Source organism: Urocitellus parryii, chromosome 9 (genome assembly GCF_045843805.1).
Source record: "Urocitellus parryii isolate mUroPar1 chromosome 9, mUroPar1.hap1, whole genome shotgun sequence".
Classification (NCBI taxonomy): Eukaryota; Metazoa; Chordata; class Mammalia; order Rodentia; family Sciuridae; genus Urocitellus; species Urocitellus parryii.
Genome location: NC_135539.1, coordinates 33809840 through 33834021, shown reverse-complemented (window position 1 = coordinate 33834021; position 24182 = coordinate 33809840). Strand labels below are relative to the sequence as shown.

Here is a 24182-nt window from a genome sequence, read left to right as displayed (position 1 = left end):
GAAAACTGTTGCACTCTGAGAGAAGCATGAGACCAGTGGACAAGATCCTAAGGAGAAAGGGTGCTGTGGGGTAGATGGAGGTTTGGTGTAGGTCACTGTTCTCAGCATGCTTGCCCATGCAGCCTGTTACTCTGCACCTAACTGCTTTGCCCTGAACAAAGCATGGGTTCTATTAATGTTCAGAACATTAGGAAGGTTCGCTGCCACTGGTCCAGCCAGTGCCAAGGGTTCCTCTCTCAAAGTTGGCTTAATTCATGATAAGCACTGGATTCAGGAAAGGACATAAGAGTTTTTTCACCACCATGTTGCCAGCACATTCAGGGCATGATGGGGAGCTCTGATTTCTCATAAAAAGTGAATGAGACATGTCAATGAAAATGAGGCCCAAAGACAGGGTGATGAAATGAATTAAGATCAGATTGCCTTCCACAGGATTCTATACTTCAGTTTCTAATACTTAGAAGTGAGGGGTTTTAAACATGACTATAAAACTTTTCTACTGGGGCTGGGGATGTGGCTCAAGCGGTAGCGCGCTCGCCTGGCATGCGTGCGGCCCGGGTTCCATCCTCCAGCACCACATACAAACAAAGATGTTGTGTCCGCCAATAACTAATAAATAAATATTTTAAAAAAAAACTTTTCTACATGCCTCCCATCAAGGTGTGAGGTTTATATCTTCTTCTTGGGGAAAACTGGATAGACTGATAACATCTTCAAACAATAAAATAGAATAGAGGTTGTCAGGAGAAGTGGGGAAAGCACGCCCCGACCAAGACAAGCCAAGAGAGGTAAAGGTTGACTGGCGGCCCACACCCAGCCCTCCCTTGTGGGAGGACAATCAGATGCGCCAGAGAGAAGGATCTGCTTTAATGAGGAAGTACACACAGCTTATATACTGCACAGGAGCCAATCAGAATAAAGGTCAGAGGGGTGGAGCAAGTTCACATGTACACCCATCCCATAGTCTATAAGGGAAGGCACGAGCTGTCCACAAGGGCGGAAGAGTCCCAGACCTATCCTGGAGGTGGTCCACCTTCTCTATCACCACCCACTGCACCGCCTCCTGGCTGATCGCCAGGAGCCATCCCAGCCACATGTGTAGCCCCAAGACTGGGAAGCGGGCAGCCATGCCCTACATCTCCCCTTTTTTGTTTTATTAGCAGGTGTTTGCCTTACTCGAAAGTGTGCCTGTCTTAGGTTGTCCCCCTCTGGGGATCTTACCCGTCATTGACTACCACTCTAGCTCTTCAGGCAATCCTACCTGCAGGGTCTGAAGGCCCAATGGGAAGCCTCAAGGAAGGGAGATGGCTCTGCTCCTGGCTTACATCTGCATATCCCGGTAGGGGCCGTGGCCAATCTCATAGGGTTCACAGTCAGTATCTTGTAAGACGGCATATTGCTGCTAGACCACCATCAGTTGAATAGCTCTGGCTCGATCCTTGAGAAACCGGAGGAGCCTAGTAGAAACAGCACTCCTCCTGTAGGAACAGACATAGTCCTCCTCCTTGGGCAGTAAGCAGGTTTGGAGGACTACCACAGCCAAGGAGTCGAGTTGAGATTGCAGGTAGTGTGACAACATGGTGCACTGAGGCCAGCAAGTCCAGTTCCCATCCTCGTGGCCACGATGAATGCCATGAAGGAGATGATGAGGAGTCCGGTCACAACCAGGCAAAGCGTCCAGAGTGGTCTTTTCATTCCTACAAATGAGAAAATAAAGAATCCTACCTCAAGAGGGGGTGCTCTTGGGTAATAATTTTTGTTCTGGTGAACAATATTTTAGATCTCTAGCAGATACCCAAATTGGACTTGGCTCCTCAATCGGGAATACACACCCAAATCCCCTCCCTGCACTAATGAGGGATCAGGACCGTGCCATGATCCAGTAAGAGGGTCCCTCCTTTGGACCTCTATCTTTAAATAAGGTGTCTGACTAGACCAGTGTCTCTGGAAAGCAGTTAGAGATTGGTCTTTGGAAAAATTTAAAATATTTAGTGTAAGCATGGCTGTCCTTAATTGGTCCTGGGGGTTGCTTCCCCCTTTTTGTTTTATTAGTTGGTCCTTTAAGGTCTTATTATGCCTCTCAATTATAGCTTGACCTTTTGGATTGTATGGTATTCCAGTGGTATGTTTAATATTCCAAGTTTGGAAGAATTCTTGTAATGATTTGCTCACAAAGCAGGGCCCATTGTCTGTTTTAACCTGTAGGGGTAATCCCAAAAATGGCAAAACATTGTAGGAAATTACTTTCAGCATGTCAAGCTTTTTTGCCCGACTGAGCAGTTGCCCAACAAGCATGTGAATAAGTATCTATAGACATAAATATATATTTTTTAATTTTCCAAAAGGTACATAGTGGGTCACATCAGTTTGCCAGACGACATTAGGTCTGAGGCCCCTGGGGTTGACCCCCAGGGGATTGAAGAGGTGGGACCTGTAAAAACGGCATACATGATTTACATGTCCTTATGATCTTTTTAAAACCTTTTATGGGAATCAGGGGGAATCTTTGATGTAACACTCTCCAGTTTAAGTGAGTAAGTTCATGAAGTCCTTGAGCCATCTGAAGGTTCTGTTGAGACTGAGCGGTAGCTATGATAGTCCCATTGGTAGCCAATTGATCAGCCATTTGGTTCCCCTGTGTCAAGATTCCAGGTAATTCTTGGTGTCCCCTGAGATGCTGCAGAAAAATGGGCTCAGCCTGCTCTTTTAACAAGGATTGGACTTGAATCATTAGAGGAGTAATTGGGGTTTTGTCCAACTTAATATATGCTGACACTAGAGTTGGTACTAGTTGACTACACATAGGCTGTCAGAAAATAAGTTCATCAGTCCATGGAGATGGGTCAAGGCCAAGGCAACTGCATATAGTTCCTTAAATTATCCCATAACTGGCTCAAAATAGTGGGTACTTTTTCCTTCACTGACAGGGGAAGAGGCAGAGTACACCACAGCGGCAGATCCTGCCTTTCCCCCATCAGTAAAGACATTATCACTTTAGTGAGGGGTCTGGTGGAAAAAAGTATGGGGGGTGTCCATTGTAACCTCGAGAATGATGTCACCCATCTCAAAGTACCATAATGACAATCCACCTTTCCCATGAAACCTTCCAAAGCATTGGATACCTGACTATGGTTTCTTCTGACCCATTCAAAGTCCAAAAACCGGTAGGGGACTACTAGCACATCAGGATCCTGCGCATAATGTCTCAAGGAAATATCCCTATCCTTAACAATCAGATCAGCCAACTGGTCAAGTTGGGAATAGACCCTAGGGGCCCCTCCCACAGTCACATGTATCTATTGAAGAGGCTCACCTAACTGGGTAATGGCGGCCGAAGAAAGCTCCAAACCAGGAAGGATCTAAAGACAGAGTGGGCATTGGGGCCTATAGCAAGCCAATTGTGCTGCATCTAAGGCTGACTGAATCTTTTGGAATATTGATTGATGCAATGGAGTCATTGTGATGACTTCTGTGGGGACTTTATCTCTTAGAGTCGAAAAGCGGAAGCAGGTCTTCTGTAGGCAGGTGAAGCCAAGGCCTCAACCAGTTGAGTTTGCCCAACAGTTTTTGTAATTCCACCAAGGTATAGGACGACTGGAAAAGTAATTGAGACTTAAGGGGACAGACAGAGTCTAACTTAAGTTCGGCCCCTAGAATTTTAAAAGGGGGTAAGGACTGGACCTTGTCATTAGATATATATAATCCTCCCTTTTGTAAGAGAGTCTGGAGTTCCGTATAGGCAGAGCCTAATGCTTTGGCATCCACCACCCCAATAATGATGTCATCCATGTAAACATAGAATTATATCCGGTCACCTCCAAAGGGGTTGCAGGACTTGTGAAACATAATGTTGACAAAAAGCTGGACTGTTAGCCATGCCCTGGGGTAACACCATCCACTCATATCTTTGGTCTGGCCCCTGGAAGTTAACAGAGGGAATGGAGAAGGCAAACTTCTTGCAGTCCTGGGGATCAAGGGGAATAGAAAAGAAGCAATCCTTGATATCAATCACAATGAGAGTCAAATCCCGAGGGATGGAGGGGATCCAGGGTAGCCCTCATAAGGGGGTACCAATGGGAATCATCCGCTCATTAATCTTTCTTAGGTCCTGTAACATTCTCCATTTCCCTGTGGCCTTTTGTATGACAAATACAGGACTATTCCAAGGGCTCAGGGAGGGCCTAATATGCCCTAAGGTCAATTGTTTTAATATTATTTCCTTTAGCTTTTGTAGTTTATCTAGGAGAAGTGGCCACTGTTCCACCCACACTGGAGGGCCCGGAACCATTGAATGGCGGGGACAGTAGGAACAGTGGCCTTTAGGATTGGGGGTGAGGCCTCACACAGGGTGCAGAAGTGTTCTGCCTCGATGAATACCCCCGGTAATTGCTAAGGGGACCCAATGGGCAAACTGTTGTTGGCACTCTTCTTCCTCTAGGATATCGTCATATATCCCTTTGTGATCTGTGGTGATGAACACCTCAGCTTTCCCCCAAATATCCTGTCCCAACAGATTAGCTGTCAGGCCAGACACCACTAGAGGGCATACTTCTCCCTGACTACCATCTACATCCTTCCAAATAAGCCAGTCCTTGGTTTCTTCAGACCTTGTATCCCCCCCCCCGCCACCCTCAATAACTGAGGTCCGGGAATCAGCTTCCATTGTGGGGGAACCTCCTCTTTCCTTAATACTGTCCGATCCGCTCCAGTGTCAATCAAGCAGCAGAACTTTTTCCCTGCTATGAAGATATCCATTTTTGGCCTAATTCCTGGGATTATTGGGATTGTCCAGTGGGCCCTAGGCGGGCCACTAGGCGGAGTGCCTCCTTTGGGTGACAGGACTGGAGGGTGCCCCATTATTAGTTTAAAGGCTTCCCCTCAATATCAAATTTAGACTTACAATCCCTCCACCAATGGAATCCCTTTCTACACCAGGGGCAAGGCGTCTTAGGTGGAGTTTGTCCCTTAGTCCAGCCTGAGGGACGTCCCTGTGGGGCACCGGGTCTTATTCGGCCTGTAGAGCACTCTCTCTTGAAGTGGCCCTATTGACCACATCCATAACAAACCCCTTTCCCAGCGCCACTGGAAGAGGCAAGGGCAGTGTAGTAAGGGCCTCAGCAAGCGAAGCCGTTTGGGCCTGCAAGGCCGTGACCAACGACTGTGATTGGTGGGTTTGAGTACCGACATCGTTAGTGGCCACTATCCACCTCCCCATAGATCTGTCCTTCATCCCCACACAGGCTAACTTGTGGACTCTGGTCATCCCCTCCCAGACCAGCATCTTGACAAACTGGTCTCGAAGGGGCCCTGGGGGGAATTTCCTTTGGAGGCTCTTTTCCACCCTCTGGATGAAGGTGGCAAAATCCTCCATAGCCCTCTGAGTAATTCCTGCTATCGGGGGCTCTGAGGGGCCTTCCTCCAACTTTTTCCATGCCGCCAGTCCTAAAGCCCGTACTTGCTCCTGGTAGTGGGCAGGGATAGCAGCCTGCTGAAGGCCTGTGGAAAATTGATCACTGGACCCTAACAGCATCCCATAAGTTACAGGAACTGGGGGATTAACAGCCTGATTCCTCTCAGCCTGAGCATGGCACTCCTCATTTAAAAAAGCACACCACTTCAGGTACAGGGGACCAGGAAGCATGGCCTTGGGTAAGTTTTTCCAGTCTTGGGTGGTACATTGTTGGTGGGCCAGATCCTGGAGGATGATTTCAGCCCAGGGTGAATTAGGTCCATCCTCGGAGAGGGCCTTTTTGAGTTCTTTCAAATCTTGGGCCTCCCAGGGATACCATAAAGCCAGTCTATTTCTCTCAGGGTTAGCATTTACTGGGAAAGCCATACAAGATGGCCGGTTTACCCGGCTTTTCCGGGTTTGCATGAGAGGGCAGAGAATTTCCGCGGGGGGGTGATAATATGACGGAGGCCATTCCCCATCCTGACTCTCTACTATGTGTTCCAGGACAGGGGCACTTGGTGTGGAACCCAGGGGACCAGGCCAGGAATCAAAAGGATCTAGGAGGACATTGTCAGAGTGAGGTTTTAAATCTTTCTTCTCCTGGGCAGCTAGAGGACTGACTCGCTGTAACCCAAGAGGCTCCTTAACAGTGGCTTCACAACCTGGGTCATCGTACTTAGTATAAGATTGCCCCATCTTACCAGGTATACCCTTACCTTGAAACTTGCTTGGCTTGGCTCACCAATACTTCCTTTGTGTCCATGTTCAGCGTCCGGGTTTGGCGTCCCTCTTCCAGGCGCCAGATGTCAGGGGTTTTAGCCCCCCCCCCCATCTCCTCCTGACTGGCGGGAGAAGTGGGGAAAGCACGCCCCAACCAAGACAAGCCAAGAGAGGTAAAGGTTGACTGGCGGGCCGCACCCAGCCCTCCCTCGCGGGAAGACAATCAGATGTGCCAGAGAGACGAGTGGAAACAGGATCTCATTTAATGAGGAAGTACACACAGCTTATACACTGCACAGGAGCCAATCAGAATAAAGGTCAGAGGGGTAGAGCAAGTTCACGTGTACACCCATCCCATAGTCCTTAAGGGAAGGCATGAGTTGTCCATGAGGGTAGAAGAGTCCCAGACCTATCCTGGAGGTGGTCCGCCTTCTCCATTACTGCCCACAGCACCACCTCCTGGCTGATCAAACAGGAGCCATCCCAGCCACATGTGTAGCCCCAAGACCTGGAAGCGGGCAGCCATGCCCTACAAGAGGTTATACTATGTGACCACCAAGGCCGGATCATAACAGGCAATGGGGCTTCTGCCTTGCCCACTGGAACCCTTGCACTGGAGCCACAGCTTTCAAGTTATATGTTCAACTATCCTGAGGCTGCCACTTCTGGGGAGAGCACAGATGTATGGAGAAGACTCATACATGTACTCTGATTGACAATCCTGCTGAGGTCAGTATGCAAGACATCTCAGTCCAGGTGCCAGACATGTGAATGAGACTCCCAATGATTCTGGTCACCAACCATTAAGTCCCATATGTGTCAGTGAGTCTTCCAAGATGAGATACCAGAGAACCTGAAGCAGAGGCAAGCCATCTCCCCTATGCTCTGTCCTAATTTCTGATCCAACAAAACTTATAACCATGATTCAGTCTATATTTTTCACTACTAAGTTTGGAGACAGTTTGTTACTCAGCAATAGTATTCAAAACAGATTTGGATGCCAGTGGAAGCTCCTCCCATTCCCATAGTGGAAAAGATAAAGTCCTTGAGGGAAAATGCACATCTGTTTATTACAATTTATGCCAAGTAATTGTTGGTTGATTTGTATAAGGACTAATGCTTAGCTTGGTAACATAAAGGGGCAGGTTTTATGCAGAATGCATTTGCTCTTTTGTTCTCTGCACAAACAAAACACATATGAAACAATGTAGATTTTTTCTATCATGAGAACAGCAGTATTCCATGTACAGTATTTTTTTTAGTTGTTGATAGACCTTTATTTATTTATACATGGTGCTGAGAATTGAACTCAGTGCCTCACACATGCCAGGCAAGTGTGCTACCGCTGAGCCACAATCCCAGCCCCCCCATGTACAGTATAAAAATAGGTTAAATCAGTGGAAATTTGTAGACACAAATATTTCAGTATATGAGAATAAGGGATTTAGATGCTGTAAGACTGTTGTAGGACAGATGAGGCTGGACACCGAGGAATTAGCAGGAAGCAGGTTTTTTAGCTGCAGCAGTCCAGAGGGGGCTTTCACCTAAATTAGTTCATCCCCCTGAACCCCGAGTTCAAAAATGTTTATAACTTTATGCCCAGTATGTAGGGGAAGGGGGGCTCAGAGGCTTACAATCTGCAAAAGTCCACATAAAAGTAGGTTTTTTTCCTATTGCAGTCAACCCAGGCCTAGATACAAAAATAATTCAAGGATGCTGTTTGTGAAAATCAGTCCCTGGGAAAGGGAGAGTTCCCTTCCCCTTTCTTGCCAGCTGGTTTCAGGGAATCTAATTTGCACCATTCATTCTTATCTTTGGGATTGTGAAGAACTTTTGGGATCTAACTACTTTCCTTTGAAATGTAAATGCCTCCGAGAAGGCTTCAGACCAAGGCCTTCTTGCCTGAAAACTCTTCTGCAGAAATTCTTGCTGAACAGTTATGGTGAGGGTCTCTGAAGAAGTTTTGTGGAGGAGCAGGTGCCACCACAATACAACAGAAATATACAGTTACAATTTATTATATGTACCAGACATTTCTCTAGTAATTCCCAGCTAGCCAGCCTGTCTACCAACCATCTGCCAACCACCTGAGAAAGGGGAAAAAGACAGGTAGCTGATTATCAAAGAAAAAGAAATAACTAGATAGCACTTCCCCATCCACCAATTCCTAACACCTCCAGGTTAGTAGAAAGGTCTCACTTTCCAACACAAGCAATACCTCGTTGATGCTCTTTTCCTGCCTTTTGGTCATTTAGGCATGAGATGAAAGGAAACCTAAAAATCTTTAAGGGACAAGACATCCCCATTCCCAGGGGCACCAGCTGTGGGCCCAATCCTCTCAGGGGAGTGTCATCCAGGGGAGTGTGTGGTTTGTGTCCTATAAGGAGATTGTGGGTGGGGGGAGCTGTTTCAGCTTGGCTTGTGCCCTTATAAGGACAACAGCATTGGCCCTTGGTTCAGTGTGCCTTGTATCCTTATAAGGATAAGGAGAACAGCACAAGCTTTGATTCATTGGGACTTGCTTTGGTTATTTGATTATCTTTCCTCCTATTTATTCATGATTGCAGTAAAATATTTCAATACTCTTACCTCTCATTTTGAGTATGCTGTACAAGCCTTTCTTTGTGGTTCCTATGGGGTTCCATTTAACATGAGAAATAGATGCCATTCTGATGTGAATCTATAACAGCATGACTTCAGTTGTGTACAGATGTGGCTGCTGTATCTCTCCAACTCCTCCCCTTCGGTTACTCATGTTACAGTGTTATATATGATAATTATTTGATGACATAGAATAAAATTGGGTGTTTTGATACATTATTGTCTTACATGTAGAAAATAAAAGTAGCACTAGCTTTTATGATTGTCATGAATATGGGACCTCTTTCTGTCTTTATCAAGATCTGAGTTCCTATCTAATATCCTTCAGTGCAACCTAAAAGACTCCCTTTACACAGGGCACATATAATAAGGACCTGCCCCCTGGACTCTTATTTATCATGTGCTGTGGTTTGACTGTATCCCTCCAAAATTCCTGTTGACAGTTCGGCCTCATTGTAACAGGATTGAGGTTAGGCCAGGAAGCTCCAACCCTAGGGATGGGATGTGCACATTATAGAGCTTCTCCAGTGTGTTCAAGGACCTGATTCAACATCATACACACACACACACACACACACACACACACACACACGCATTTTTCCAGCTGGACACAGTGATGTATGGCTGTTTTAATTAGCCTTTTTTCTCTCTCTTTGACCAAGACCCCCAACAAGAACAAACTAGAGGAAAAGCTTCTCTGGGGCTAACAGTTCCAGAGGTCTCAGTTCTTAAATAGGTGACTCCATTGCTATCCCCAAGGGGAGGTATTCCACCATGGGGCAAGGACCCAGTGGAGGAAAGCTGCTCCATTCAGGGCAGCAAAGAAGCAGAAACCTTGAGCCTAGATATGATGAGCTCTTTCAAAGCTCATTACAGATTACAAAAGTGATTCTAGATTTTCAGATTCAAAATGAAAAGACTGCTGAATTATCCTACAAATTTTAAATTCTAAACAAGTAAACATCAGTCTCCATAACCCATTAAAGCAAAAAATCTTCCAGAGTCCTGAAAGAAGAAGCGATGTGAGACAAATTACTGGAGGAGTTCCACTTTATTACAAAAGGCTGTGGGCTTATATAGATCTAAGGAGAGGTGGCAGGGCTTAGGTAAATGATGGATCACCTGTTTATTGGTAAGTTCTTCCAGATGTCAGTTCCAGAGCCCACGAAATTAGTTCTTATTGGGGCTAAGGTTCCCCACCAGCGAGATTTGAATATTGGTGCCGGCAGGAGAATTGGCGCCAGCGGGAGTTTTGGGTGCCAGCGGGAAAGGGGAAGGCAGGAAGAGAAGCTCCTCAGGTGCCATGTTGGGGTTTTTTTGGGATGTGGCTGCCATAATACCTTTTCCCAACATTCCTCCCTTTTTGTTTTCTTAGGAACTGGGGCGTCGTTGGTCAAATCTGGCTGCTTCCTACTGTGCGGGGGCGGCGTGGGACCTAGAAAGGGGAAGTGGAGGAATGTTCGGGGGCAGGTCTGGGGATACCAAGGCAACCAGAAATAAAACCCAGTGACTATAGACAGCTACATTGGTAGGGGTGAAGTCTATAAAGGTTCCTTGAAGCCACAAGTCATCGATGGCATCGAACCAGTCCTGGATGGAGGAGATTGTTGGTATCAGCCACTGGTCTTGTAACAGAGATTCTAGGAAGTATTGGAAGCGTTGCCTCGACATGGTGTCACCAGCACCTGAAGAAGATCAGAGCAAACAAAAACAGGATGAAGATAAAAATTAACTCAAAGGTCAGTTTTTGGCAGGAGTTCCATGTTGGGGGACTGACAGAGAAGAGGCCGAGGGCCATGAGAAGGCTTAAAAGGACATAAAGGCTCAAAAATACAGGATGGCAGACTAAGAGATCCTCTGCGCTCATTGTCTCCCGCTGTCCGATGTCCGTTACATTCCATCGTGCCTGGTAGTAAGCTTCAGCACTGAGTGAGCTCTCTTGAAGTTGTTGGGGGTTCATTGGTCATCAGAGGCTGGTAATGCCTAAGCAGAAGCTGGTTGAAAGTTTGATTAGAAATTTTCTGTAATTGGGTTTGAAGGAACTTCGTTATACAGGGCAAGAGAGAGCAAAAAAGGAGCATCCCAATAAGGGGCCCCAAGAAAGGTAGCAAGTATGTGGCGAGAGAGGATTGGAAGAACCCCGTTATGGGATTAGGGGAGGTGGGTTTGAGCAATTGGGTCGATAATTCCTGCAATTTAACAACATTCTTTTCTATTAGCCCAGACTCATTAACATAGTAGCAACATTCCTCTATGAGGAACAGGCATGTACCCCCTTTTTCTGCAGTGAGGAGATCAATCGCCCTTCGGTTCTGTAAAGCCACCTGTGCCAATGAAATAACCTGCCGCTGCAAGGAGCCCAGAGATTCAGCAGTGGTATCGAACACTTCTTGCAGTTTTTGTTGAAGGTCATTGGATGCCCATAGAGCATGACCTATAGCTCCACCAGAGAGTCCAAGACTCACCACTGAGGTTGTTAAAGTGAGGCCTACCAGAACCAGCAGAAAGACTGCCCTACGGGTGCGGGAAGGTGGGACCAGTTGTCAGAATTCGGCAGAAGTGTACAAAGACAGCTGAGGAACTACAGTAACCTAGAAACAGGTGCCAGAGACATTGGTCGTTGAGGTACTTAAAGACACGTTACACCAGAGGAAATGTCCAGGTTGCATAAACGCAGGGCTCGATGGGGTGCTATAGCTCAAGGCACAAATGGGTAAAGGATTCATTGTTGGCGGGTAGAAACAGATGAAAGGGAATGAAGCATTGGTGGAATAACTTTCCCACTGTGGGATGCGTGCCACATGTAGGGGTTGTCCTTTCTTTGAGAAATTATAGGTTTTTGCTGAAATATTTCTTGCCGCTAATGGGACTGCTGCTAGAAGCAGATGACTGAGTGAAGCACAGAGGAAGCACTGAGAAGTGGGCACAGAAAGAGGGTGGAGTTTAATAATCGGAGGGTTTGGTATAGCAAATTAAGCCATGAGGGAGGGGGGGCCTGAGGGGGTTGAAGGTTCTGAATCCCCTTTGGATGGGCTATCGATAAGATCTTGAAGCTTTGATTCTGACTCCTTGATGTGTTCAATTACCTGGATGGTTGCCTTAGGTGGCATTATCAGGGAGCAGGAAATAGTCATACATCCTATGGGTTTGGCTGCACTTATCCGAGGGTAGACAGTAAACTCAGTATATTCCCATCATTGGTCTTTGGGGTCAGATATAGTTAAAGTGTACCATGAGGTTGGTTTCGCATGTTGCCCATGCCGTTTAAGGAATCCAGTCTGAATCCTGGCCTTACGATTTGTATAATGAATTATGCATGACCAGTAAGGACACCCATTATAAACCTCTGGCCACTGGCGGCAATAATTTTCAATCTGATCAAAAAGAAAGCAAATGAAAGGATCATCATAGCTACCTGGATCGAAGAACCTGGAAGGTGTCAGTTTTAGGGAAACAGAGGTGCAGTTGTGGATGAAGCAAGTATTTACATTGATTGTGCGGACCTTCTGCATGCTGTGTTCTGAGTATCGTTCCTGAAGGATGAATTGGTACATGGTAGGAGAGGAAGGTGAAGACCAGTCCCAACAGAGCACAGAAAATAAACAAAGAGAGCTAGAGTGTTGGGAGAGCTCATTGTGCCTTCTTTTAGAGGAATTGGGTTCCGAGTGTTCCTCAACTTAAAGGGATGAGATGGGTGTGGAGAGCAGGAGTAAAGGGGAGGTTCAGGAAGTGACTCTTGGAGTTCCCCTGAGATGGTCCTGTCGTCAGTCGATGAGACTTCTTGATGGTATGGCTTCAACCTAGAAATGTGAATCCAGGGGGTAAGACGGTTGTCTGGTAAGGAGAGTTTGGCGGCAGTGAGGGTACAGAGAATGACCGGATGGGGGCCTTCCCATTTTGGGGCAAGAGGCCCTTTCTCCTCCAAGGTATTATAATAGACTAAACTCCCAGGTGTTAAGGGAGGAGTGTTTGGAGAGGAGTCTGGGTCCGGGAGAAGCCACTCCTGATATTTCCAGAGTTCTGAGCGAGATGAAACGAGAGAGGCAAAGACAAATCTCGTAAGAGAGGTCCCTGTGAAACAACCAACCCAGGTGGTATAAGAGGTCTTCCATACATTATCTCAAAGGGAGACAGTAAAGATGGTTTCTTAGGGAGAGCTCTGATCCGAAGCAAGGCCAAGGGAAGGAGCTTGACCCAGTCTAAGTTTAATTCCATTCTCAATTTGGTAAGAACTTCCTTCAGAGTCCGATTTACCCTTTTCACTTTTTCTGAAGCCTGGGGGCGATATGGACAGCGGAAATGCCACTTGAAGGAGAGGGCTTGAGAGACCTTTTGTATGATTCTAGAAATAAACTCAGGGCCATTTTCAGATTGTAAGGAAGTGGGCATACCGAATCTGGGAGTGATTTCTGTCAGTAATATTGAAGCTGCAGTGGAAGCCTTTTTATTGGAAGTGGGAAATGCCTCAACCCAACCAGAGAAAGTGTCCACAAAGACAAGGAGGTATTTAGTACACCGTACTGCGGGCACGTTGGTGAAATCTACCTGCCAGTCAGCAGCAGAAACATGTCCCCGGGCTTGGTGGGAGGGAAACAGTTTAGGCCTTAAAGGAGTGTGAGGGTAGTCCACTGACAGATCTGACAAGGCTATATTCTGTAGCATGGCTTTGTCAGAGGGGATGAGGGAGAAGAAGCTCTGTAAAAAGAGGGTCAAGGACTGAGAAGTGGAATGGAATAGAGGATGGAGGAACTTGAAAAGGTCCTTGTTCTTACTGGAAGAAGTAGGGGCTTCAGATGGACAGTCTAAAGTGACCATTATATGCCCCCCAGGGGGGTCATGATTGGAAATGGTAGCAGCCGTCCGTGCTGCCTGGTCAGCTTTGGCATTGCCCTCAGCAACAAGAAAGTTGTCCTTCTGATGAGACCTACAATGGACAACTCCCAACTGGGTGGGTAAGTGGGAAGCCTCTATCAAATTGGTTATAAGAGCCGAATTAGTGATCGCATTACCTTTGGTGGTAAGTAGACCTTGCTCCTTCCAGATTGTAGCATGGGATAATAGAATATGGAAGACATATTTTGAGTCAGTATAAAGGGTGAGGGATTTGCCCTGCGCTAGAAGGCAGGCACGAGTGGCTGCTACAAGTTCAGCTTACTGGTTGGTGGTTCCTGGAGGCAGAGCTTTGGCTTCTATAATCTTAGTAGCCGAAACAATGGTGTATCCAGAATAATGAGTGCCATTTTGCCTAAAGGAACTGCCATCAGTAAACCAGATAAGGTAGGGCTTGGTGAGTGGTCCCTCAGAAATGGAAGAATGACAGGGGAGGAAATTATCCAAGGTTTCCAAGCAATTATGAACTGGTGCGTCAGGTGTGGAGGTTGTTGGGAGTAGGGAGGCAGGGTTCAGTGCAGGGCAGGGGGAACGTAATATTGGGGTTTTCCAGAAAGGAAGTGAGAAGTGACAAAACTCTGGATGGAGGAAGGGTTTGAAGGCCCTTATAAGCTAAAAGATCCTTCAAATGATGTGGGGAGTGGATAGTTAAAGGGCCCCGAAAGTCAGCTTAGAGGCTTCTTTGTGTAAGATTTGTCCAGCAGCCAGAGCTCTAAAGCAAGGGGCCCACGGGCAGTAGGATGTAATTGCTTGGATAGATATGCCACAGGTGCAAATGTAGGCCCATAAGTTTGACCCAAAACCCCAAGTGCCTATCCCCGTTTTTCATGGACATATAGATGAAATGGTCTTGAAAGATCGGGAAGGTGAAGGGCGGGTGCCTTTAAGAGGAGTTGCTGAAGTCTGCGGAAGTGATGGGGAGGAGGAGGCAAGAGGTTCACCAGGGGGTCCCTTTGCTAGGTCATACAGGGGTTTGGCTAGAAGAGAATAATTTGGGATCCAGGCCCTAAAATATCCTGCTAGTCCTAGGAATGATAGTATTTCGGCTTTCGTATGAGGCACCGGAAGATTAGAGAGGAGTTTCCTCCTATCCAGTGTTATTTCCTTTTTTCCCAGTGCAAGGCAAAAACCAAGGTAGGTGACAGTAGACTGGGAAACCTGGGCCTTGTGGGGAGACACCCTATACCCCTTATCTGCTAGGAAATTGAGAAGCTGGGCAGTGTGGGATTGAGAGTGTTCCCAAGAGGGACTACATAAAAGAAGATCATCGACATATTGAAGGAGGGTAGAGTCAGGACAGGTAGGGTGGAAAGATGTGAGGTCCTGGGCAAGAACTTGGCCAAAGAGATGGGGACTATCCCTGAATCCCTGTGGAAGGACGGTCCCGGTAAGCTGACGAGAATGGCAGGTGTGAGGATCAGTCCACATAAAAGCAAAGATATCCTAAGATTCTGAGGACAAGGGAATAGAAAAGAAAGCATCCTTTAAATCTAGGACTGAGAAGTGGGTAGTAATAGCAGGGATCTGAGAGAGAAGGGTATAGGGGTTGGGCACTAGCGGGTGAATGGGGACTACAGAGGAGTTGATGAGGCGAAGGTCTTGGACCAGTCTGTAGGACCCATTAGGTTTCCTAACTGCCAGAATGGGAGTTTTGAAAGGAGAGTGTGTAGGCCTAAGATACCCCTTCTGTAATAAATCCTGGATGATGGGTTCTAATCTGAGGAGGGCTATGGTTGTAAGAGAATATTGTGGTTGATTAATATATCTTGAAGTGTCCCATAAGACAATATGAATAGGACTGCACTTAGCCATAGAGGGTGTAGTTGTGTCCCAAACCTCAGGGTTAACTGGTTTAGATAGTTGTGGGAGAATGTGTAAAAGAGGTGTATCTGTCCCTAGGAACATCATGAGGAAATGAGAGGTGGGGGAGGTGTGGGGTGATATGTGAATGGTGACCTTCAATAGTGAGAGTATGTCCCTTCCAAGAAGGGGAATGGGGCAATGGGTCATAACAAGAAAGGAGTGTGTGAAGGACAAAAGAGCTCCCTGCATATAACATGATAAGCGGGGGAGGGTTGCCGAGGGAAAATCTGTTTACCTCCTACTCCGACAATAGGAGGGAGTTTTCTAGGGTGTGGTAGGAACCCAGTACTCCCTCAAGACCGAAAAAGTGGCACCAGTATCCAAGAGGAAGGTAATGGAGCGTCCATCCACCAGGAAGGTGACCCTAGACTCTTGCTTCTTGATGGTAATAGTCGGGAGGGAAGGCCCAGGACTCTGTCAATCCTCCTCTGCCAAGCCCAGGAGAGGCTGGGGTTGTGGGGTGGCTGACCAACCTCCCCTCCGGGTTGTTGGACAGTCTGACCCCCAGTGCGCCCCCTCTTGTGTCATTTTGGGCAGGGGGTGGACGGTGTCCTCGGTGAAGGACAAGCCTTAGCCCAATGTCCCTCCTTACCACATTTGAAGCAAGCTCCAGGGGGCGTCTTATCAGGAGTGATGACCTTCCCTGAATGACCTGGGCCAACATTTGGAATTTGGCGATTTCGGCCTTCTGCCTGCAGCGTTCGCTTTCGTCCTCCCTACCATGGAAAACCTTGAAAGCAACCACAAGGATTTCGGTCTGAGGAGTAGCAGGACCCTGTTCAAGCTTCTTAAGGTTGGCTTTAATGTCAGGGTAGCTTTGGGCCAGGAAATATGTCATTAAAACATGACGACCATCAGGGGTTTCTGGGTCAAGGTTTGTGTACTGTTGGAGGGCCTTGGTTAGTCTATCCAGGAATTCTGAAGGTGTTTCTTTCTTCTTCTGAATGACCTTATACACTTTTTGAAAATTAATGACCTTGCGGGCAGCCTTCTTCAGGCCCGACAAGAGGCAGGATGCAAAAAGGTCACGAGACTGTAAGGCTCCAAGGGTGTTATAATCCCATAGAGGATCCTGCTCCAGGACAGCATGTGGGCCCGTAGGGTGGTTGAGTTTGATTCTATGATTCTCATCAGCATGGGCCTGGTCTAGTTCCCAGACCTGTCGCCTTTCCTCAGGGAGAAGTGTATTGGCCAGAAGCATGTAAATGTCGTGATGAGTGAGGCTATATGCTTGCAGGACCCATTGAAACTCCCAAATGTAAGTGGTGAGGTCAGTGGTGAATGAGCCTAACTTCCTCTCTAGCTGAGTAAGATCGGACATGGAGAAGGGCACATGTACTCTGATAACACCCTTGGGACCAGCAACCTCACGAAGAGGTGCAATCGTCATGGGAGCGGGAAGGGGTCCCTTAGACCTGGTAACAGGAGGACTGAAAGAGGCGGTCGGCGATGGGCAGGAAGAAGAGGGAGGGGAAGGGGATGTCTCCACGGAGGCGGTGGCGGAAGAGGGCGGAGGGGAAGGGGATGAAACGGAAGGCTGAGGATCCATGGGATCAGGCAGAGGAAGAGGAGGGGATGGCAGGAGGGGAGAAGCAGGTGGGGCTGAGGGATAAGGTGGGGGTTCGTCTGCCGGGTCAAATGAGGAAGAGTCCGCGAGGTCAGGAGCAGAAGTAGAGGAAGGAGGAGGGGTTTGCAAGCAAGGAGGACTTGAGAGGGAGAACAGGAGGAGCAGAGAGCAGGGTGCTGTACGAGACCTTCAACTCAGGGAATCTTTTTCAGACGCTGGCAGTAGTTAAAAAGGTCCTGGAGAAGATTTGGATCTAATGAGCCTTCTGGAGGCCAATGATTGCCATTATCCAGAGGATATATAGGCCAATCTTGGGTACAGAATTTGATCAGAAATTTGGGTTTGATATCTGGTGTGAAAGAGAGTGTGGTCAGATTTTTTATTATACATTTGAGAGGGAGGTTTCAGGTATAGACGAGGAGGCACCCATGGTCACAGAAAGAGATGGAGAGAGAGAGAGAGAATCTTCGGGCCAGAAGGATCAGCAAGGGCTAAGGGCATCCCCTTTTAGGACTTTGGGGATCACAGAGACTCTAGAAAGAGCCAGGAAACGGGAGGCAGTGAGGGTCACCACCCGAACTGCAACTCTTGGGAGGCAAAAAGTGGGAGGCAATAGCCGGAGGCCACAGAGAACCTAGTACTAGGATTTACTGGTTACAGAAGGAGGAGAAGGAAGAAACAGAGGGGTCTCTCGCCTGCACTTAGAAGCCTCACTCCCCAAAAGGAGAACAGGTCATCAGAGAGTCCACTGCAGCCATAAAGACCTTAGTGGGGTGGGGTCTCTCTATCGGGCTTCAGGAGTGTGCCGCACGATCACAGTCGCAGTTCCTGCTGTAGCCCGAAGAGGGTGACGAACCAGGAGGGGAATTTACCTAAGCCCGATCAGTGGTGGGTGTAAGGAGCCAGCGTATGAAAAGGCGGATGAGGGCAACATGTCTCGGCAGAGCCAGAGACGGGGCTCTGTTAAAATGAGCTCACCCGTCTCCCAAGTTTCAGCACCAGTGAAAGAAGAAGCGACGTGAGGGCTTATATAGATCTAAGGAGAGGTGGCAGGGCTTAGGTAAATGATGGGTCACCCGTTTATTGGTAAGTTCTTCCAGATGTCAGTTCTGGAGCCCACAAAACTATTCTTATTGGGGCTAAGGTTCTCCGCCAGCAAGATTTGAATATTGGCGCCGGCGGGAGTTTTTGGCACCCGTGGGAAAGGAGGAGGCAGGAAGAGAAGTTCCTCAGGCGCCATGTTGGGGTTTTTTTAGGGGTGTGGCTGCCGTTATACCTTTTCCCAACAAGTCCTTTATTATTATTCTTATGAAAGTGGAAAAGGTCCTGGAGGCCCAAAAGTGCAATGACCACTGGGGGTTGTGCCTAGGTGTGCCTGGAGCCATTGTGAGTGAGTTTCAAACTATAGTATTTAAGAGAGTGGCTACAGCTGGGTTTTTTGGTCCATAAGTATAGGAAGCTCTTGATGGTGACCTGTCAGACTCCCAGATAGTTAGCACATTTGGTGGTGGGTGGTGGTTGATGGTTGCTGACTGGTGGTTGTGGTCTTTGGATATTGGGTTTTTTGATTTGGGGTTTTTTTTGTTTTGTTTTTGCTTTTCTAGTTGTTTGGTTGGTTGGTTGGTTTTTGGGGGGTTTGGTTTTGGTTTTGGTTTTGGTTTAGTTGTAGATGAACACAATACCTTTGTTTTGTTTATTTATTTTTTTATGTGGTGCTGAGGATTGAACCCAGTGCCTCACACATGTTAGGAGAGCGCTCTACCATTGAGCCACAACCCCAGCCCCTGTTTTTTGTTTTTAAGCTAGCATCCTTGTTCCAGTTTAGGATGAGTAGTCAGAGCAGTGTAATGCTCAAGGGGTAGGACTCCTGCTGTGAGCCCACCTTCACGGACCATTATATGGTCCTGCAGAACATTGGGGAAGGGGGCTTTGCTGAGGTGAAACTTGCCACCATCTCCTTTCTGGGACAGAGGATGCGGTGAAGGTCTTGGCAAAAGTAGCCTCGAACTTCCCCTTCCCATCTGAACCAGATGTGATGGCGGGCTTGGACCACCCAAACGTGATCCACCTCTTTCAGGTCATGGAGAATATATCTACCAACGAATATATCTACCTTATCATGGAGCATACAGGTGGGGGACAGCTAATGGACCTCATCCTACAAAATGATGGCATGCAGGATGAGGAGGCCCACAGACTGTTCAGGCAGATTGTGCATGCCATGCAGTATTTCCACCAGAAGGGCATTGTGCACCTTGACTTGAAGCCAGAGAATATGGGGGTGGATGCTGGCAGCAACATCACATTCATCGACTTTGACCTGAGCACCAGATTCACAGCTGGGAAGAAGCTGAAGAAGTTCTTTGGCACTGTCCTCCATGTTGCCCCTGAAATCATTCAGGAGAAGGAATATAAGGGCCCACAGGCAGATATCTGGAGCCTGGGTCTCCTTCTCTATGCTATGCTCACAGGAAAATGCTCTTTTGAGGCAAGCAGTAATAGGGAGGTGAAGAAGCTGATCAAGCAGGGAACATATGACATTCCCCCACATGTCTCCGAGGGACCCCAGAGCTCCCTCTGTGAGGTACTCACAGTGGATCCCATGCAGAGGCCCACCATAGACTATGTAATGAAGCACCCATGGCTGACCCAGGGTGAGGAAACTTCACCCAGTCCTCCTCCTGAGGCACTCCTCAAACTCCTAGATCCTGCAATTTTTGAAAACCATGATCAACATGGGTTGCGACCATTAAAATACCTGGGTATCCATGGCAATGTAGGAAATTCAATAACAGAATGGCAACATACCTCATCCTTAAGTGCCAGAGAACCCAGAAGGAGTCCTGCACATTCCAGGTGAAGCCCAACCATTGCCCAGCCCCAACAAGTGTTGTAGTGAGCCTGCCCTTCCCTTTCCCTGTGAGAAGAAGTAGCCTGAGGAGGCCAAGCAATTCCTGCAGAAGCCTGCTAGAAGTGCCAGTGTGCCTGCTATCCCTCTCCACTCCTTCACGTGGACACACCCCCTCCCAGCCTAGCCCCCCAGCATGACCCTGTGCCCAGCCACTCATCCTCCCATAGGACCTCCATGGGCAACTCTGAGACAGTAGCCAGGGTTGGAAGAGGGAAAGGAGTAAGATTGCCAAATGCATCCAGCATCTCTGCTGTATACCCTGCTTCTGGCGGCCAGTGTCCAGAAACAGAGTGGCTCCAGTGGAAATGCCCAGCCTAGATGGACAGAACTGACAGACAGCCAGAAGACCCTGAGCTGTGTGGATGTTGACATTATGGTGTGGGAGTGGGGTGTGCTAACTGGCTCAGGCTTCTCCACATGGATTCCAGGCAGGAGAGCATCTGCATCCACCAGAAGATTCCTCTGCTCCCACATGTGAAGCACATCATAGAGACTCTTCTCTGGGACACTTCCTCCTGCCCTGCCCTTTGTCCTTTCTCCCATGTTTTCAGAGAAACTTATTCTTAATTTTTTTTCACAAATTGTATAATAAAATTGATGTTTCTAAGATTTTTAAAAGGCAAATTTTTTTGTTGTTGTTTGTTTTTTTTTTAGAGGCCTCACAGCAGGAGCCAGAGCCCAGCAGCCATCCTCTCTAAGACCTGGACCACTGTGCCTCCCTTTCCTGCTCACTGTATATACTTGCTCACCTTAAGCCAGGGTTCGTGGGGACTCACTTGCCTAAAGCCAATGTAAATGGGGATTCCCTCACCATGACAGAGTATAGATGGAGATGCTCCCCTTGAGCCAGTGGGTACCTGATTCACTTTGAGCTGGTTGCTTTGGCCAGAAGGAATCCTTTTCCTGGTCTTCATGCCCTTCCATAAAGTATGTGGGGATGACAGGTTGCAGCCATCTCCCAACAGCCCTAATAGTGCATCTTGGGGTAACTGGTCAATCAAGTGGTGCTAGGCAAATGCCCCAGTGACATACACTTCCGAAGGGGCCAAAATGCACTCCCCCACACTCACTCCTCCCAAACCCTCCCCTCCACTCCCCTATCACACTTCATCTGATCAGACTCTAGCTGTTGAGAAAGGAACATTTTACATGGCATGGTTCGTAAGGACATGCCTAGGTTCCCTGTGTTCACATATTAATCCCTTACAAGCTTTAGGGATTTTCTCCATTGTTTCTGTTTTTAGGAGATTCTTTGGCTGTAAAAAGGGCAGCATTTTCAATTCACTCCTCTGAGAAAAGAACATTAAGCATCTAATAACCACTAGATGTTCCCCTTTTCCTCTAGAAGTTCTTTAGCCCATAGAGCAGGGGGAATATTCCCCACCACAGGTCAGTTTTTTCCCCTGTAGGTCATCACATTTAAAAGCTGAATGGTGGCAGGAGGAGTTCAGTCATGCTGCTGAGTCTAAATTCTTCAGGGTCATTGTCATATGGCAACCTGGGACTTTGTTCATTCTCACTGGTGCGGCAGCAACAAATTCAGAGCAAGGTAGTAAGAGATGGGTTTGCTGGCCATTAGAAGCTCTTCTAGAGAGACATCCCAACAAGATGCACTCAGATGGGAACTTCATTCTCAATAGTATGCCAGGTTCACCACTAGCCTGAATACTGAAAAATTGGGATAGTTTGACCCACATATGCTCAGAAAAAGTGTCTCATTTTCTTCTGCTGCCAACCTAATCACAGTTGGAAAAAGAGATGTCTGCATCCAAACCTGGACTCATTACCAACTGCAGGAATGGAAAAAGGTCTCCAGAGTAAACAAAAAGTATAACATCCCACTCAAGAGACTGATTTTACTAAAGAAAAATAGTGAAAATGTCCTACTTATGGGGCTTTCCCTCTCAAGCTCAAAAGAGTAGCTCTCCCTTGTTAGCCTTCTATCAGATATCTCTCCCCCACACCCTCACCTCCCCCTCTCTCCAAGGTTTGCATCTGAAATGTAAGCTACAGAGGTGATTATCCAAAACTGGTGTGAGACTGAAAAAAAGAAAGTGTCATTTTTAAATTCAAGCCACTGCAGGACCTAAATAGCTGGCTATCTTATCTTTTCTTGCACTCTACCACCTGCTTTCTTAACAAGTTCCTTCTAAATGCTACAGCACGGGAGGAAAAATAGAAGATCTCATATATACAAATTTTCTTTACCTTGAGAATCATTACCTAAGAATTTCTTGATTCTCACATTCTTAAAATATCTGGAGTGACTCTAATCTGACCCAAAATTACACTGATCTGATAAACATGTTTTGCACGCTCCCTTACTAGAGTAATTACAGCTATGTCATTGTTTTAGAACTCTCTTGTTTGTTTGTTTTTTCAATTTCTATATTTCTGAGCTCATGGTTTTATGGTAAACTCATATTTGATCCTGCATACCTAAGTTAATATATTTTTCTGATCAGACTTATTTTATCTAACTGTAGAGGTTTTTACACTCTTTGATCACAAAAAGCCAGTTTTTCAGGGGTTAGCTCTCAAATACATTGGAAAAATCTCCTATTACAAAATCCTAAGAAGGACATATACATGGTGATATTGGGAATAAATCTGACAGCCACTGAGGACAAGTGGACCCTGAACATTTGGTTTTAGTGCACCATGGCTGTCAGACTTTATGCCTAGCATTTCCAACTATACAGGCCTGCCCTATGTTTAAGTCATAATGTAAAAGTCTGATAGGCTCTGTTTTAATTTCTTTTTTTCCCTCTGTTTTAATTTCTAACATGTTAAATCTAATAGAAGCTTTAATAAAGATTGGTAGCATTGCCTCATACCTGTGAAGACCTGTCTACAAAAAACTGCAAGATCTTTGTTTGCCATCTCTTTTATTTATCTGTGTACATCTGTTTATTGTATTGTGTCTACATATGTGCTTGTATCCATATATCATGTATGTGGTGTCAAAATTGGCATATAGCTAAATGAGCACTCATATATCAAAATTTAAATGAGAAATGGATCCAAATTTAAAATCACATGACTTTTTTTAAAAGTTCAATTTATTTTTTTTATTTTGATTTGTTATATATGACAACAGAATGCATTACAATTCATATTACACATATAGAGCACAATTTTTCATATCTCTGGTTGTACACAAAGTAGAGCCACTTCCTTCTTCTTACATGTACTTAGGGTAATGATGGCCACTGCATTCCACCATCTTTCCTACCCTTATGCCCGCTCCCTTCCCTTTTCCCTTCTGCCCTATCTAGAGTTAATTTAATCCTCCCATCCCTCCTCCCACACACAGCATATTATGGATTAGCATCCCTAAATCAGAGAAATCATTTAGCATTCAGGATTGGCTAATTTGGGGGGATTAGCTAATTTCACTTAGCATTATATTCTCCAGCTTCATCCATTTACCTGCAAAAGCCATGATTTTATTCTCTTTTAATGCTGAGTAATAAAAAAATGAGACTAAAGATGTTTTTAAAATTACTAACTCACAAGTTTTAGTAGGTGCTCAGACAATAAAGTGTTGGTTTCTATAAAATTTCTAGAATATAATTTCTCTTGCTTCTAGGATTGGTCTTCAACAAAAGAAGAGATGGCTAATACTGTTAACTACACTTGTCTAATATCTTTTTTATATTTAATATGAGTAAATTAGATTTAACAACAATGGGATTAATCTTTATAAATGTGCTTGTTACAGGAGACATCTGATTAACTTATGAAGTTAAAATGCTAAAACACCAACTGCTAAATATCAAATCAAGTATTCTTGACTTCTTAAATTCCATAAGGTAATATATTTAAACATTAAATGTGTTTCATTAATTGGCAAATGGAAAAAGGTTTGAGAATGCCTTATTTCTGTGTCTTCACTAAAAACAACATTACTAAGAGTTAAGATTCTATTAGGTGTAATTCTACATACAAAGAGTACAAGAGATTTAATTTGGGTTTCAATTCAAGTACTATAAAAAACTATTTCATCTTATTAAAGTGCAGTAATTTGTCTAAATTCAGACATTTCATTAAGGATTATTACAAAATGTGAGTTTTAATGGGGGTCAACAGGAAAGAGCTATAAAAAGGTTCTAGCATGGAAATATATTTTAGCATGAAAGTAGAAGGAAAAATAAATGTTTCTGGATCACAAAGTC

General features: G+C 46.1%; 1 protein-coding gene across 1 annotated transcript in view; it reads left to right on the top strand.

Annotated features, from left to right (window-relative positions):
* Window positions 1-20681, top strand: part of LOC113193555 (sperm motility kinase 3A-like) — a 47470-nt gene extending 26789 nt beyond the window's left edge. Inside the window, exons 4-5 of the mRNA XM_026404183.2 lie at window positions 10149-10512; window positions 19171-20681. Coding sequence (XP_026259968.1) covers window positions 10489-10512; window positions 19171-19953 — 807 coding nt within the window. The 5' untranslated portion in view covers window positions 10149-10488 and the 3' untranslated portion in view covers window positions 19954-20681. The remainder of the gene's footprint in view (window positions 1-10148; window positions 10513-19170) is intronic.
* The last annotated feature ends 3501 nt before the right edge of the window (window positions 20682-24182 follow it).